The sequence below is a fragment of the Tachypleus tridentatus genome, chromosome 10 (assembly GCF_004210375.1).
Source record: "Tachypleus tridentatus isolate NWPU-2018 chromosome 10, ASM421037v1, whole genome shotgun sequence".
In the NCBI taxonomy this organism is placed as follows: Eukaryota; Metazoa; Arthropoda; class Merostomata; order Xiphosura; family Limulidae; genus Tachypleus; species Tachypleus tridentatus.
Genome location: NC_134834.1, coordinates 2,687,561 through 2,704,280, shown reverse-complemented (window position 1 = coordinate 2,704,280; position 16,720 = coordinate 2,687,561). Strand labels below are relative to the sequence as shown.

At 32.1% G+C, this 16,720-nt stretch overlaps 1 protein-coding gene across 1 annotated transcript; it reads left to right on the top strand.

Annotated features, from left to right (window-relative positions):
• The first annotated feature begins 4,790 nt into the window (after nt 1–4,790).
• LOC143227926 (hemicentin-1-like) lies at nt 4,791–15,847 on the top strand. The gene is made up of 8 exons (XM_076459282.1): nt 4,791–5,114; nt 5,223–5,496; nt 7,525–7,802; nt 10,497–10,766; nt 12,873–13,145; nt 13,354–13,626; nt 15,294–15,434; nt 15,819–15,847. Exons 1-8 carry the CDS (start codon nt 4,940–4,942, stop codon nt 15,845–15,847), a joined length of 1,713 nt encoding a protein of 570 aa, XP_076315397.1. The 5' UTR covers nt 4,791–4,939.
• Nucleotides 15,848–16,720: the final 873 nt, after the last annotated feature.

The following is a 16,720-nucleotide window of genomic DNA, read 5'->3' as shown; positions in this document are numbered from 1 at the left end:
AAGAACTGTATTGGTGAGTTTCACAGCTCATTATTAAACAATAATTGAGAGTAACCTATGATGGATTGAGGCTGGATGACTATATTAAGAACTGTATTGGTGAGTTTCACAGCTCATTATTAAACAATAATTGAGAGTAACCTATGATGGATTGAGGCTGGATGACTATATTAAGAACTGTATTGGTGAGTTTCACAGCTCATTATTAAACAATAATTGAGAGTAACCTATGATGGATTGAGGCTGGATGACTATATTAAGAACTGTATTGGTGAGTTTCACAGCTCATTATTAAACAATAATTGAGAGTAACCTATGATGGATTGAGGCTGGATGACTATATTAAGAACTGTATTGGTGAGTTTCACAGCTCATTATTAAACAATAATTGAGAGTAACCTATGATGGATTGAGGCTGGATGACTATATTAAGAACTGTATTGGTGAGTTTCACAGCTCATTATTAAACAATAATTGAGAGTAACCTATGATGGATTGAGGCTGGATGACTATATTAAGAACTGTATTGGTGAGTTTCACAGCTCATTATTAAACAATAATTGAGAGTAACCTATGATGGATTGAGGCTGGATGACTATATTAAGAACTGTATTGGTGAGTTTCACAGCTCATTATTAAACAATAATTGAGAGTAACCTATGATGGATTGAGGCTGGATGACTTAAGAACTGTATTGGTGAGTTTCACAGCTCATTATTAAACAATAATTGAGAGTAACCTATGATGGATTGAGGCTGGATGACTATATTAAGAACTGTATTGGTGAGTTTCACAGCTCATTATTAAACAATAATTGAGAGTAACCTATGATGGATTGAGGCTGGATGACTATATTAAGAACTGTATTGGTGAGTTTCACAGCTCATTATTAAACAATAATTGAGAGTAACCTATGATGGATTGAGGCTGGATGACTATATTAAGAACTGTATTGGTGAGTTTCACAGCTCATTATTAAACAATAATTGAGAGTAACCTATGATGGATTGAGGCTGGATGACTATATTAAGAACTGTATTGGTGAGTTTCACAGCTCATTATTAAACAATAATTGAGAGTAACCTATGATGGATTGAGGCTGGATGACTATATTAAGGACTGTATTGGTGAGTTTCACAGCTCATTATTAAACAATAATTGAGAGTAACCTATGATGGATTGAGGCTGGATGACTATATTAAGAACTGTATTGGTGAGTTTCACAGCTCATTATTAAACAATAATTGAGAGTAACCTATGATGGATTGAGGCTGGATGACTATATTAAGAACTGTATTGGTGAGTTTCACAGCTCATTATTAAACAATAATTGAGAGTAACCTATGATGGATTGAGGCTGGATGACTATATTAAGAACTGTATTGGTGAGTTTCACAGCTCATTATTAAACAATAATTGAGAGTAACCTATGATGGATTGAGGCTGGATGACTATATTAAGAACTGTATTGGTGAGTTTCACAGCTCATTATTAAACAATAATTGAGAGTAACCTATGATGGATTGAGGCTGGATGACTATATTAAGAACTGTATTGGTGAGTTTAACAGCTCATTATTAAACAATAATTGAGAGTAACCTATGATGGATTGAGGCTGGATGACTATATTAAGAACTGTATTGGTGAGTTTCACAGCTCATTATTAAACAATAATTGAGAGTAACCTATGATGGATTGAGGCTGGATGACTATATTAAGAACTGTATTGGTGAGTTTCACAGCTCATTATTAAACAATAATTGAGAGTAACCTATGATGGATTGAGGCTGGATGACTATATTAAGAACTGTATTGGTGAGTTTCACAGCTCATTATTAAACAATAATTGAGAGTAACCTATGATGGATTGAGGCTGGATGACTATATAAAGGACTGTATTGGTGAGTTTCACAGCTCATTATTAAACAATAATTGAGAGTAACCTATGATGGATTGAGGCTGGATGACTTAAGAACTGTATTGGTGAGTTTAACAGCTCATTATTAAACAATAATTGAGAGTAACCTATGATGGATTGAGGCTGGATGACTATATTAAGAACTGTATTGGTGAGTTTCACAGCTCATTATTAAACAATAATTGAGAGTAACCTATGATGGATTGAGGCTGGATGACTATATTAAGAACTGTATTGGTGAGTTTCACAGCTCATTATTAAACAATAATTGAGAGTAACCTATGATGGATTGAGGCTGGATGACTTAAGAACTGTATTGGTGAGTTTAACAGCTCATTATTAAACAATAATTGAGAGTAACCTATGATGGATTGAGGCTGGATGACTATATTAAGAACTGTATTGGTGAGTTTCACAGCTCATTATTAAACAATAATTGAGAGTAACCTATGATGGATTGAGGCTGGATGACTATATTAAGAACTGTATTGGTGAATTTCACAGCTCATTATTAAACAATAATTGAGAGTAACCTATGATAGATTGAGGCTGGATGACTATATTAAGAACTGTATTGGTGAGTTTCTCAGCTCATTATTAAACAATAATTGAGAGTAACCTATGATGGATTGAGGCTGGATGACTATATTAAGAACTGTATTGGTGGAGTTTCACAGCTCATTATTAAACAATAATTGAGAGTAATTTATGATGGATTGAGGCTGGATGACTATATTAAGGACTGTATTGGTGAGTTTCACAGCTCATTATTAAACAATAATTGAGAGTAATTTATGATGGATTGAGGCTGGATGACTATATTAAGGACTCTATTGGTGAGTTTTACAGCTCATTATTAAACAATAATTGAGAGTAACCTATGATGGATTGAGGCTGGATGACTATATTAAGAACTGTATTGGTGAGTTTAACAGCTCATTATTGAACAATAATTGAGAGTAACCTATGATGGATTGAGGCTGGATGACTATATTAAGAACTGTATTGGTGAGTTTCATAGCTTATTATTAAACAATAATTGAGAGTAACCTATGATGGATTGAGGCTGGATGACTATATTAAGAACTGTATTGGTGAGTTTAACAGCTCATTATTAAACAATAATTGAGAGTAACCTATGATAGATTGAGGCTGGATGACTTAAGAACTGTATTGGTGAGTTTAACAGCTCATTATTAAACAATAATTGAGAGTAACCTATGATGGATTGAGGCTGGATGACTATATTAAGGACTGTATTGGTGAATTTCATAGCTTATTATTAAACAATAATTGAGACTAACCTATGATGGATTGAGGCTGGATGACTATATTAAGAACTGTATTGGTGAGTTTCACAGCTCATTATTAAACAATAATTGAGAGTAACCTATGATAGATTGAGGCTGGATGACTATATTAAGAACTGTATTGGTGGAGTTTCACAGCTCATTATTAAACAATAATTGAGAGTAATTTATGATGGATTGAGGCTGGATGACTATATAAAGGACTGTATTGGTGAGTTTCACAGCTCATTATTAAACAATAATTGAGAGTAATTTATGATGGATTGAGGCTGGATGACTATATTAAGGACTCTATTGGTGAGTTTACAGCTCATTATTAAACAATAATTGAGAGTAACCTATGATGGATTGAGGCAGGATGACTATATTAAGAACTGTATTGGTGAGTTTAACAGCTCATTATTAAACAATAATTGAGAGTAACCTATGATGGATTGAGGCTGGATGACTATATTAAGGACTGTATTGGTGGGTTTCATAGTTATTATAAACGGTTTACTCTTATTGCACTAGTATTTCACTTAGAATTGGCTGGGTAAATGGAAGGACATTCGAACACTACTACCATAGGTGTTCTTAAAATTTCCACATATCTTACAGTTTTCAGTTGTTTATTTCTTGCTAATTACATTTACTGTCTCGTAGCAAACAGTACATTATATATGTTAGGATTTGTTAAAGGTGGACAAATAAAATAGAATGTTTTTAAATACTTGAAACAAACTAGCAACATTGTAACCCTTTATTTGAAATACCAAGTTTTATTTTTTGAAAGTTTCTGGTGTACAAATTGATTTTTTTGTAATGTATGAATAGATATATATATTTATGTATAAGATTTGAATATATATATATATTTGTGTGTATGTATAAGATTTGAATATATATATATATATATGTGTGTGTATGTATAAGATTTGAATATATATGTGTGTATGTATAAGATTTGAATATATATATGTGTGTGTATGTATAAGATTTGAATATATATATGTGTGTATGTATAAGATTTGAATATATATATATATGTGTGTGTATGTTTATAAGATTTGAATATATATATATATGTTTATAAGATTTGAATATATATATATATATGTGTGTGTGTATAAGATTTGAATATATATATATATGTGTGTGTGTATAAGATTTGAATATATATATATGTTTATAAGATTTGAATATATATATATATATGTGTGTGTGTATAAGATTTGAATATATATATATATATGTGTGTGTTTATAAGGTTTGAATATATATATGTGTATAAGATTTGAATATATATATGTGTATAAGATTTGAATATATATATGTGTTTTAGATTTGAATATATATATGTGTATAAGATTTGAATATATATATGTGTATAAGATTTGAATATATATATGTGTATAAGATTTGAATATATATATGTGTATGTGTATGTTTATAAGATTTGAATATATATATATGTGTGTGTAAGATTTGAATATATATATATGTATGTGTGTATAAGATTTGAATATATATATATGTGTGTGTGTGTATAAGATTTTGTGAACTCTGTTGTTCCTAATGTTCAGTTATTTTGCCTCTAGTGTAAGTAATAAATTAATGTTTCACAGTACCACCATCCATCAATGTATCAGCCGCAGACCCTAACCACATTGCTGTGCAGAATGATAATATTGTTCTAGAGTGCCCCGTGTCAGGAAACCCCACCCCACGGATGATCTGGTACAAAGACTCTCAAATGGTTCTGCCAGGCCCTGGGGTTCATCTCTCTGCTGATGGAACGAAGCTGACTTTATCCCGAGTCAGTGTAAGAGATGCTGGAAGCTACACGTGCATGGCCGTTAATGATGCTGGAGACAGTGAAGTGGAGATGAGGCTGAGTGTAATGGGTATGTTTTGATTATTAATCTGTGTTCAGTTTATTGCTTTATGACAGTAATGTAGAACTGTTAAATAATACATGAGTTAATCAAGTGGAAGTCTGTCTTTATTTCCAGTTCCTCCTGTTATTGACAAAGTTGGCATAGAGGGATCATCACAAGTTGTTATTAACCAGACAGCAAAGATCTTCTGTGAAGCACGTGGCTCCCCAACACCAGAAATTACATGGTTAAAGAATGGTCAGCCTTTGAGTGCTGCAAACTCAGGAGCATACAGAGTGTCCAGTCAAGGCCAGTTGCTGGAAATAATGAGAGTACAAGGCAATGCCACATATTCTTGTGTTGCTAGAAATGATGCTGGCATTGCTGAAGAGGAAGTGAGACTGGATGTGTTAGGTAAACATATTGGATATGTTTGATAAACTGGATATGTTAGGTAAACAAACTGGATGTGTTTGATAAACTGGATATGTTAGGTAAACAAACTGGATGTGTTTGATAAACTGGATATGTTAAGTAAACAAACTGGATGTGTTTGATAAACTGGATATGTTAAGTAAACAAACTGGATATGTTAAGTAAACAAACTGGATGTGTTTGATAAACTGGATATGTTAAGTAAACAAACTGGATATGTTAAGTAAACATATTGGATGTGTTTGATAAACTGGATATGTTAGGTAAACAAACTGCATGTGTTTGATAAACTGGATATGTTAGGTAAACAAACTGGATGTGTTTGATAAACTCATCATTTGTTATTGTACAACTTGTGGTGTCCTGGTGGATGCTCATCATATGATATTAGGTTGAATAATTTCTCTGTTTGTAACATTATGTAACATACTTAGATTTGGTATCTTTAACTTATCTCATTGTTATCATTCATTGTGAGTAATAATAGATAAAGAGAGGTTGAGCATTTATAATAATTTGACATGTGAACAACTTCTGTTCCCCTTGGAAATACATGTCCAATCTGTACAATATATTCAAAACAAATCAAACATGTCTTCAAAAATTTGTCAAAATGCACACAGGTTAGTTCAACTCAACTTGTCAAAGTGTACACAGGTTAGTTCAACTCAACTTGTCAAAGTGCACACAGTTCAACTCAACTTGTCAAAGTGCACACAGGTTCAACTCAACTTGTCAAAGTGCACACAGTTCAACTCAACTTGTCAAAGTGCACACAGGTTCAACTCAACTTGTCAAAGTGCATGCAGGTTCAACTCAACTTGTCAAAGTGCACACAGGTTCAACTCAACTTGTCAAAGTGCACACAGTTCAACTCAACTTGTCAAAGTGCACACAGGTTCAACTGACAAGATGTATTATTTTCTGCCATCTCTTTTTCACTAACAATAAATTCACTTACATTACTCCATGGGTTACCACAGTTGTATCCAAAACTTTAAATAATTGTTTCCTTTCAATCAAAGTCCACACAGGTGGGTTCAATTATGTTTAAGACACCCTTTGACAGGGCAGTTGTTTTCTTTTATCTCCAATATTACACCACTGTGAAACTCACTCTAAATTTTGCTCGTTAAAGTTAAACTAACAATCACTAATTCTAACTTTACTTTCACTATCTTTTCTGACTTGACTTCTTTACAAACTTGTTTAGTAAATACCCATCACAACTAAGCTGCCAGCCACTCAATTTATACCTCTAACTACCTCTGTGTATCTGCACGTATTTATAACACAACAGAAAAATCTAGAACTAACTAGCTCTCTAGTGACAACAATATTACACAGAACAAAAACGTTTAGAAAGGTGAGACCAAAATATTATTAAAACCTAGTACAAACTGCATACACAGCATACAACTCTAATGAGTTATGTTAGGAAACTTGTCACAATTATTACTTTTAAAATAATTAACACTTTTGTTTTGAAAACTAAATAATCACTAAATGAAATAAGCAATAACTGTTATGCTAAGCAGTTTTGTATGTTCAACATTGTACTTTAAGAAATATGTTTTCTTAGAAAATGTTTAAAAGTAAGTATTTTTTGTAGCCAAGAAGTTATAAATAAAATGTTCAAATTATTTCCCGTGAAGAATGCATGTATGTCTAAGTTGGGCTATCTGCTGAGTCCACCAAGAGGAATCAAACCCCTGATTTTAGTGTTGTAAATCTGTAGACTTACTGCTGTAACAGCAGTGGGCCTAATTTTAGTATTTGGTAAAATTATGCAGTGTATAAAAATTTTGTTTTTTTTTTAATTTCTTAACTAGGTTCACAAAAATACTGAAAACATTAAGAAAACCCTAATTTATTAAAGTAGTGCTGAAACTTTTAAGTCAAAGAGATTATATTTTTGTTACAATTTCCTCATTGATAAACCTTGTTGACGTAAAATAGTGACAAAGGCTAATAGAGCAAGGGGATTCTATTTTTGTTTCAGTTCCTCCAGGAATAGAAAAAGCAGCACTGACAAGGAAGTGGAGACCATAATAGGAAAACCTGTTAGAATCACATGTACTGTAACTGGACATCCTCCACCTGAAGTGACATGGCTGAAGAATGGACATCTTATTCAGCCATCTCAGCACATCCAGTTTCTAGAGAAAGGCCATGTGTTATTGCTTGATTCACCACTAGAAACTGATACAGCAGAGTACACCTGCATCGCTACCAATGAGGCAGGAACCACAGAGGAGGGTTTCAAATTAAATGTCTTGAGTATGTTGACTAAACTTGGACAAAGATGTTTTTTGTAATTTCCTCTTTTTGTATGGAATAAGACTTTAATTTAATTATGATATCAGTAATTACACCTAATGAAATAGTAGAAGTGAAGAGCAGAAATTGTTTTACACTTTTAAATAAAGAAGAATGTTACACAACCTTAGTCAAAAGATGTGTTACAAGGTTACCATTTGCATTAAACGTAACTTGAATTCCAATACTCTACACTTCTCTGCTTACAAGATCAGCAATTTTTACTCATTGCTGCCCCTAAATGTGAATTTTTTATTTAAGCATGCCACAAGCCTTCAGTGCCCCCTATGGGAATCAAGTGATTCCAACATGTCTGCCATGTAAAGCATCATGCCTCACTTCTCCACCAATAAGAGTATAATACACTCATGTGACATGTGTCTCCTTTTATAAGCCTCTACTGAACTATCATTTTGAAGTTTGACAGTGCTTGTATTTGGACATTTCTTTGTCATTCTACAGGGTGGCCCATAAGTCCCTACCCATCCATTTGTTGTTATGTTATATTCAATAATACTAATGATGAGTAGAAGGGCTGTTACCACAGCATTTGGAACAATAACCCCTGCTTTGTTGAGGAAAATGTCTCACAGAACATGGCGTCATAATATTATGCAGCGAGAATGAGGGACAGCACACAAATACACTGGATACATAAGATATATGGATTGGTAGAAACTTACGGGCCACCCTGTATACTGTTTCACACTCATATTTAGTATACTCACAAAGTGGCCTTTATTTATTTTAACTTGAAGATTTTTTGCAGTTTGAAACTTGCCAACTTATTCCAGTCACATTCAAAGATGATGTTACCATTTTAGGCATGTTAAGCCTATGAGTAGTGCAAGCGACCTGGCTTGGATTTTTTATTTGTGTTTATTCTTCAGAAGAGTTAACATTCAAAAGTTTGGCCTCTTTTATTGTTAAGCCTAAGAGTAGTGCAAGCGACCTGGCTTGGATTTTTATTAGTGTTTATTCTTCAGAACAGTTAACATTCAAAAGTTTGGCCTCTTTTATTGTTAAGCCTAAGAGTAGTGCACGTGACCTGGCTTGGATTTTTATTGGTGTTTATTCTTCAGGAGAGTTAGCATTCAAAAGTTTGGCCTCTTTCACTGGTTCTTGACCACAATTCCTCCTGTAGATTCTAACACTGAGATCTTGATAGTCTTTTACACCACCAGATTTCAAATGTTTGGTTCTTCATTTCCATTATGTAGTCTCCTTTCCCAGTATGGACGTTTTATGTTGTCTTTGCACATTTTTTCTCTAAAACTGCAGAGTTTGTGGTCCAGACATTCCTCCCAGATCATTTGTTCTCCCTGACTGCCTACCATTTCAACTTAGGACATTCATTTAATCTTTTATTTCCTCATATTTCCTTTGTTTGCATCTCTTTTCTTGTTTTATATGTTTCTCCTTCCTGTATATTTTCTTCTCCTAATCAATTCAAGATTCTAGTTAATCTTGTAAACAGAAAGAAGTACCATGAGAGAAGTTATAATTTTCCTATACTGAAAATATATTTCTGATAGGTGCTTCCCTCTGCTTATATTTCCAATTCTTCTTTCCAGCACACCTCTTGTGCTTTTGTTTTCTGCCAGACTTCATTGATAGTTTGGTAGAGGCACACAAGGTAAGTCACGTGAGTGTACTGTGCTACTATTGGTAGATAGGTGACACATGATGATTTGTATGAGAGACATGTTGGAATCACTTGAGGGGGGGTAGCTTATGGCATGCATAAATAAAAAGTATATTATGTGTTAAAGTACGTTGGAAACAATAATAACAATAAAAATTATTTTGATTTGTGAAAGTAAAACCATTATGATATGGCTTCTACCTCGTCATGACTAGGGGCATCTTTCAGGTTTAGAATATACTCCTATGTGTCTAACTTTAAAGTAATAATTCTAACACAGTTTTGAAGTCAAACATATTTTATCATTTAATAACATTTATTTAGTGCAAATATAGGAAAATGAAAGAAAACAAACATTTCTGTTAAATTTTAAGGAATCTTGCTAGTCATCAACCAATTAACAACAGTTTTCAGAATTTTTGTTCATTTTCTAAAATGTGGGTGTATATTTTCTAAAAAATATATTATTATCCATGTCTTGTTTGTTACGATTTTCCATTTCTTTCAATGATTTTATTACTGCAGCCTTAGTTCCCAACCCTTACATATCACAGTTAATAACTTTAGAAATGAGCAACATTTTAATATAATTGGATAGAATAGAGTGTAAACTAGTTATACCAAAGTGATTTTAGCTTTTGCAGAAGTTTATGGCTTCAATAAAGTTACCAGCTAAACTTCCAGTCGATAAGATCAAATGAATATAACGGGAAGCCTTCAGAACAAAGATCTGGAAATATTTTATTGTGTCTTTAAACATTCTTTCTAGAAGGTATGTTACCAAAAACATCCTATCACTCAAATACTTCCATAAGAATCGTTTTGGTAAGAACTCTTTCAGTTATCCTTCATCAATAAGACAATTAGTTTGAATGGACATGTTCTATTGACTATTACTTTCTGACCTGGAATTTTTATAAATTTTATTCAGTGCTTTGATATTTTATTTACATATTCTTTTCTCCTGATGATGATTTTGTGTCCTGATGTCACTCCTACAAATCTTCTAGTTCCACCCACTTTATTGGATGATTCTCTTCTACACGTACCTGTGATTGTTAACCGGCCTGTAAGATTAGACTGTCCAGCAAGAGGAGTGCCACCTCCAGAAATTAGTTGGTTTAAAGATGGTGAACCGGTTCATAATAGTGACAATATTTATGTGAGTAAACAGAAACTTCACATCTACCGTAGTCAACTGTATCATTCGGGATTTTATTTCTGTGTAGCTGCCAACCCGGCAGGGGCAGTTGACAAACACTTCAATGTTTCTGTGTGGGGTAAGTGCAGTCAGTGATTCATAACATTTGTCTAGTAGAGACGAAGTCTGGGTTCTATATTATAATGTGTGGGGTAAGTGCAGTCAGTGATTCATAACATTTGTCTAGTAGAGACGAAGTCTGGGTTCTATGTTATAATGTGTGGGGTAAGTGCAGTCAGTGATTCATAACATTTGTCTAGTAGAGACGAAGTCTGGGTTCTATGTTATAATGTGTGGGGTAAGTGCAGTCAGTGATTCATAACATTTGTCTAGTAGAGAGCGAAGTCTGGGTTCTATGTTATAATGTGTGGGGTAAGTGCAGTCAGTGATTCATAACATTTGTCTAGTAGAGACGAAGTCTGGGTTCTATGTTATAATGTGTGGGGTAAGTGCAGTCAGTGATTCATAACATTTGTCTAGTAGATATGAAGTCTGGGTTCTATGTTATAATAAGTGACTACAGGATAAAGCCCTATTCATGTTGTTATAATTCACTTCAAAGGTGTTCAGTTATATGTGTGAATGGTATTGATCTTTTGTAGGTGGGTTACATTACACAGTTTTAACAGATAGTTCTTGTATTCTGTGATTACGTAAACTATCAAGACATGAAAAAACTGTAGAAAAACGGACTATTCCACAACTGGCTGCCAATCATATAGAAGATGTAATGAAGATATTTAAAAACTCCTTCAACACTTGATGTGATAAGCACTAAAACAACCTTCTGTTACACATTTCACTACAGTATGTTTGTTTATTATAGATATGTGGTGTAATAAAGAGTAAAAACCTTCTGTTACACATTTCACTATAGTATGTTTGTTTATTATAGATGATATGTGGTGTAATAAAGAGTAAAACAACCTTCTGTTACACATTTCACTACAGTATGTTTGTTTATTATAGATGATATGTGGTGTAATAAAGAGTAAAACAACCTTCTGTTACACATTTCACTACAGTATGTTTGTTTATTATAGATGATATGTGGTGTAATAAAGAGTAAAACAACCTTCTGTTACACATTTCACTATAGTATGTTTGTTTATTATAGATGATATGTGGTGTAATAAAGAGTAAAAACCTTCTGTTAGACATTTCACTACAGTATGTTTGTTTATTATAGATGATATGTGGTGTAATAAAGAGTAAAACAACCTTCTGTTACACATTTCACTACAGTATGTTTGTTTATTATAGATTATATATGGTGTAATAAAGAGTAAAACAACCTTCTGTTACACATTTCACTACAGTATGTTTGTTTATTATAGATGATATGTGGTGTAATAAAGAGTAAAACAACCTTCTGTTACACATTTCACTACAGTATGTTTGTTTATTATAGATTATATATGGTGTAATAAAGAGCAAAACAACCTTCTGTTACACATTTCACTATAGTATGTTTGTTCATTATAGATGATATTTGGTGTAATAAAGAGTAAAAAACCTTCTGTTACACATTTCACTATAGTATGTTTGTTTATTATAGATATGTGGTGTAATAAAGAGTAAAAACCTTCTGTTAGACATTTCACTATAGTATGTTTGTTTATTATAGATGATATGTGGTGTAATAAAGAGTAAAACAACCTTCTGTTACACATTTCACTACAGTATGTTTGTTTATTATAGATGATATGTGGTGTAATAAAGAGTAAAACAACCTTCTGTTACACATTTCACTACAGTATGTTTGTTTATTATAGATATGTGGTGTAATAAAGAGTAAAAACCTTCTGTTAGACATTTCACTATAGTATGTTTGTTTATTATAGATGATATGTGGTGTAATAAAGAGTGAAAGAACCTTCTGTTACACATTTCACTATAGTATGTTTGTTTATTATAGATGATATTTGGTGCAATAAAGAGTGAAAGAACCTTCTGTTACACATTTCACTATAGTATGTTTGTTTATTATAGATGATATGTGGTGTAATAAAGAGTAAAACAACCTTCTGTTACACATTTCACTGTGATACATGTGTTTATTATTGATGATATGTTTTGATATTGGAAAGATCAAGGAATATTTTATAGATTTACTTAAGTGAGAATGAAACATCAGTTCTGGAAATCAAGAATGCCCTTCTGTTAATCTTTTTTTTTTTATCAGTACCACCAAAAATTGAGAATTCTGGAATACCAACATTTGTGTCAACTATTAGTGGCCATCCCACTGTCCTGGAATGCTTAACATCTGGTACTCCACTGCCTTCTGTCTTATGGCTTAAAAATGGACGCTCAATCCAGAACAATGAAAAATTTAAAGAGAGTAGACACCAGCTTGAGATCCTCATGACAACAGTGTCAGATTCTGGAACGTATTCTTGTATAGCTTCTAACGTTGCTGGAAATAGTTCCCGAGAATATGTCCTTAACGTGCTTGGTTTGTATTCTCTACTCAGCGGAGTTTATTTTTTATTATGACTTGAATTACAAATTTCAAATAGAAAACCTGTAATCTGTATTATACTGAATATATTCATTCTTACCATAAATCATATTCTGTACAAGAGTTGTTTATCTGATAAAATATAATAGGTGAAGCTTGTAGTTGAATTAATCACTGATATACATATATATAACCTATGTAGTTCCTCCATCCATCAAAGATAGTCCAGAGAAGGTTCGTAAGATAGTTGGTGAGAGCACCAGACTTCACTGTGAAACTGAAGGTTTACCCCAGCCACAGGTGACATGGTTAAAGGATGAAGAACCATTTCCTCCAGTTGGGCTGAATTATGAGGTTTTGTCTGGAGGTGACTTACAGTTCCTTAACATCAGGGTGCACAATGCAGGAAACTATACCTGTTTAGCTCAAAATGAGGCTGGTCTTGCAAACCGAAACATCGAACTTGATGTAATGGGTAGGTTTCATTCTGTAAAACATGACAGCAATTCCCTAGAAAATAGTTTTATTAATATTTCGACATTTCTAAAATTATAAAAAGTGTTTATTTTCAGCCATCTCAAACTACATAACTCATCTGTTTTGTTTGTCAAATGTGCATGTTGCTAAATACTTCAAGTGATATCTCCGTCATCAGTTTAACACAAGCAATGTGTTATAACTAGTTCACAACAAGCGATGTGTTATAACTAGTTCACAACAAGCAGTGTTATAACTAGCTCACAACAAGCAGTGTGTTATAACTAGTTCACAGCAAGCAATGTGTTATAACTAGCTCACAACAAGCAGTGTGTTATAACTAGCTCACAACAAGCAGTGTGTTATAATTAGTTCACAACAAGCAATGTGTTATAATGGCTACCATTAAACGACAAGCAGTATGTTATGGTAATAACCATTTCATGTGAAACAATCTGCTTCAGAGTAAACGGTTTATATTAAACATCTGTTAGTGTAATGTACCATAGATATTATTAGTTAACTGTTAGTGTAATGTACCATAGATGTTATTAGTTAACTGTTAGTGTAATGTACCATAGATGTTATTAGTTAACTGTTAGTGTAATGTAACCTATATATTATTAATTAACTATTAGTGTAATATACCATAGATGTTATTAGTTAACTGTTAGTGTAATATACCATAGATGTTATTAGTTAACTGTTAGTGTAATATACCATAGATGTTATTAGTTAACTGTTAGTGTAATATACCATAGATGTTATTAGTTAACTGTTAGTGTAATGTACTATAGATGTTATTAGTTAACTGTTAGTGTAATGTACTATAGATGTTATTAATTAACTATTAGTGTAATATACCATAGATGTTATTAGTTAACTGTTAGTGTAATATACCATAGATGTTATTAGTTAACTGTTAGTGTAATATACCATAGATGTTATTAGTTAACTGTTAGTGTAATATACCATAGATGTTATTAGTTAACTGTTAGTGTAATGTACTATAGATGTTATTAGTTAACTGTTAGTGTAATGTACCATAGATGTTATTAGTTAACTGTTAGTGTAATGTACCATAGATGTTATTAGTTAACTGTTTGTGTAATGTACCATAGATGTTATTAGTTAACTGTTAGTGTAATGTACCATAGATGTTATTAGTTAACTGTTAGTGTAATGTACCATAGATGTTATTAGTTAACTGTTAGTGTAATGTACTATAAATGTTATTAGTTCACTGTTTATATAATGTATCCTAAGTTAGTGAGATATCAGAATCAACTGTTCCAGGTGCTAGATTTTCCAACATTGAAATATATTAATACTTTTCAATTTGTTTCAAATGTTTTTGTTTAAAACGAAGTTAAAATTTATTCTCTATTGTCAATGTAAAAATTACAAATGGTGATAATTTCACTTGAAACATGTATAATTTAGCTTTTTAAATAAAATAGTTTTTATTAAAAATAATTTTAAGTTTCGTATATATGTACTTGACATCGGATTCATTCTTGCTTCCTAATCTAAAAAAATATAAATATTAACAATCTCTACTGATATTATGTAAATCAGTTAGTTGTTTGATGAAAGAAAAATACTTATATAGAAATAATCAGATAAATACTGACAGTTGTAAGATAAAGTTTTCTTGTTTTTCAGTTCCACCATCCATTATTCCTGAACCATCTGTCAGTAAGGTTCTGGTTAACCAATCTGTTGATCTCCCTTGTGAAGTAACAGGTCACCCGCCACCAAAAGTAACGTGGCAGAAGAACAACAATATTCTTCCTGTTAGCTCAGGTACATTGAGATTTCCTCTGTAACATTTCTCATAAAAAATATTACTGTTCTAAATGCAACCAGATTTAGTATGTCTTATAATGTGTGCCAAATGAAACAACCAAAATAGATTGTTCTTAAACTAAAGACAAACAAAAGAAAAACAAAATCATATAATTTGGAAAATGTTTTAAAAACATGGTAGAATAACAGAAAGCGTCTAATTACCCTTAAACTTTATAAATACAAAGATGTTATGACCACTTTCATCTTTACCTTATGTTGAGTGGATGTAGCTAGATTGGTTCAATCGTACTTACTCAGCACGCAGATGTGTCTGCCTGATGTAGGCCTAACTCCATTAACAGATAATGCTTTAATTCTACTTATATCTGCATTATGTAGGCTTAAGTCCATTAACAGATGATGCTTAAATCCTAGTTCTGTCTTCCCATGTAGCTCAGTGGTATGTTTAAATCATGTTTCAGTACCCTTTGTGAGCAGAGCAAGATAATACATTGTGTAGATTTCTCTTTAACAGCAACAAGTCCTATCTAATGAATACTTAAGCCTAAAGCCATTTATCTTTCAGTACCTATTGTGGGAATTAGAAGAGCATTTTACGAGGTCAAAAATAATTTTACGTAAAGTGATATGAATATATAATATTATAGTCACTATATTATTGTATATATAATATTATAATCACTACACTTGTTATATAATATTGTAATCATTACACTCTTGTATATGTATACTATTGTAGTCATTACTGTTGTATATATAATATTGTAATCACTACACTCTTGTGTATGTATACTATTGTAGTCATTACTGTTGTATATATAATATTGTAGTCACTACACTCTTGTATATGTATACTATTGTAGTAATTACTGTTGTATATACAATATTGTAGTCACTACACTCTTGTGTATGTATACTATTGTAGTCATTACTGTTGTATATACAATAATGTAGTCACTACACTCTTGTGTATGTATACTATTGTAGTCATTACTGTTGTATATACAATATTGTAGTCACTACACTCTTGTGTATGTATACTATTGTAGTCATTACTGTTGTATATACAATATTGTAGTCACTACACTCTTGTGTATGTATACTATTGTAGTCATTACTGTTGTCACTACACTATAATATTGTGTATGTATAATATTATAATCATTTTTCTGTTGTATATATAATAATACTACATTCTTGTATGTATAATATTATAATCACTTTTCTGTTGTATATATAATAATACTAGATTCTTGTACGTATAATATTATAATCACTTT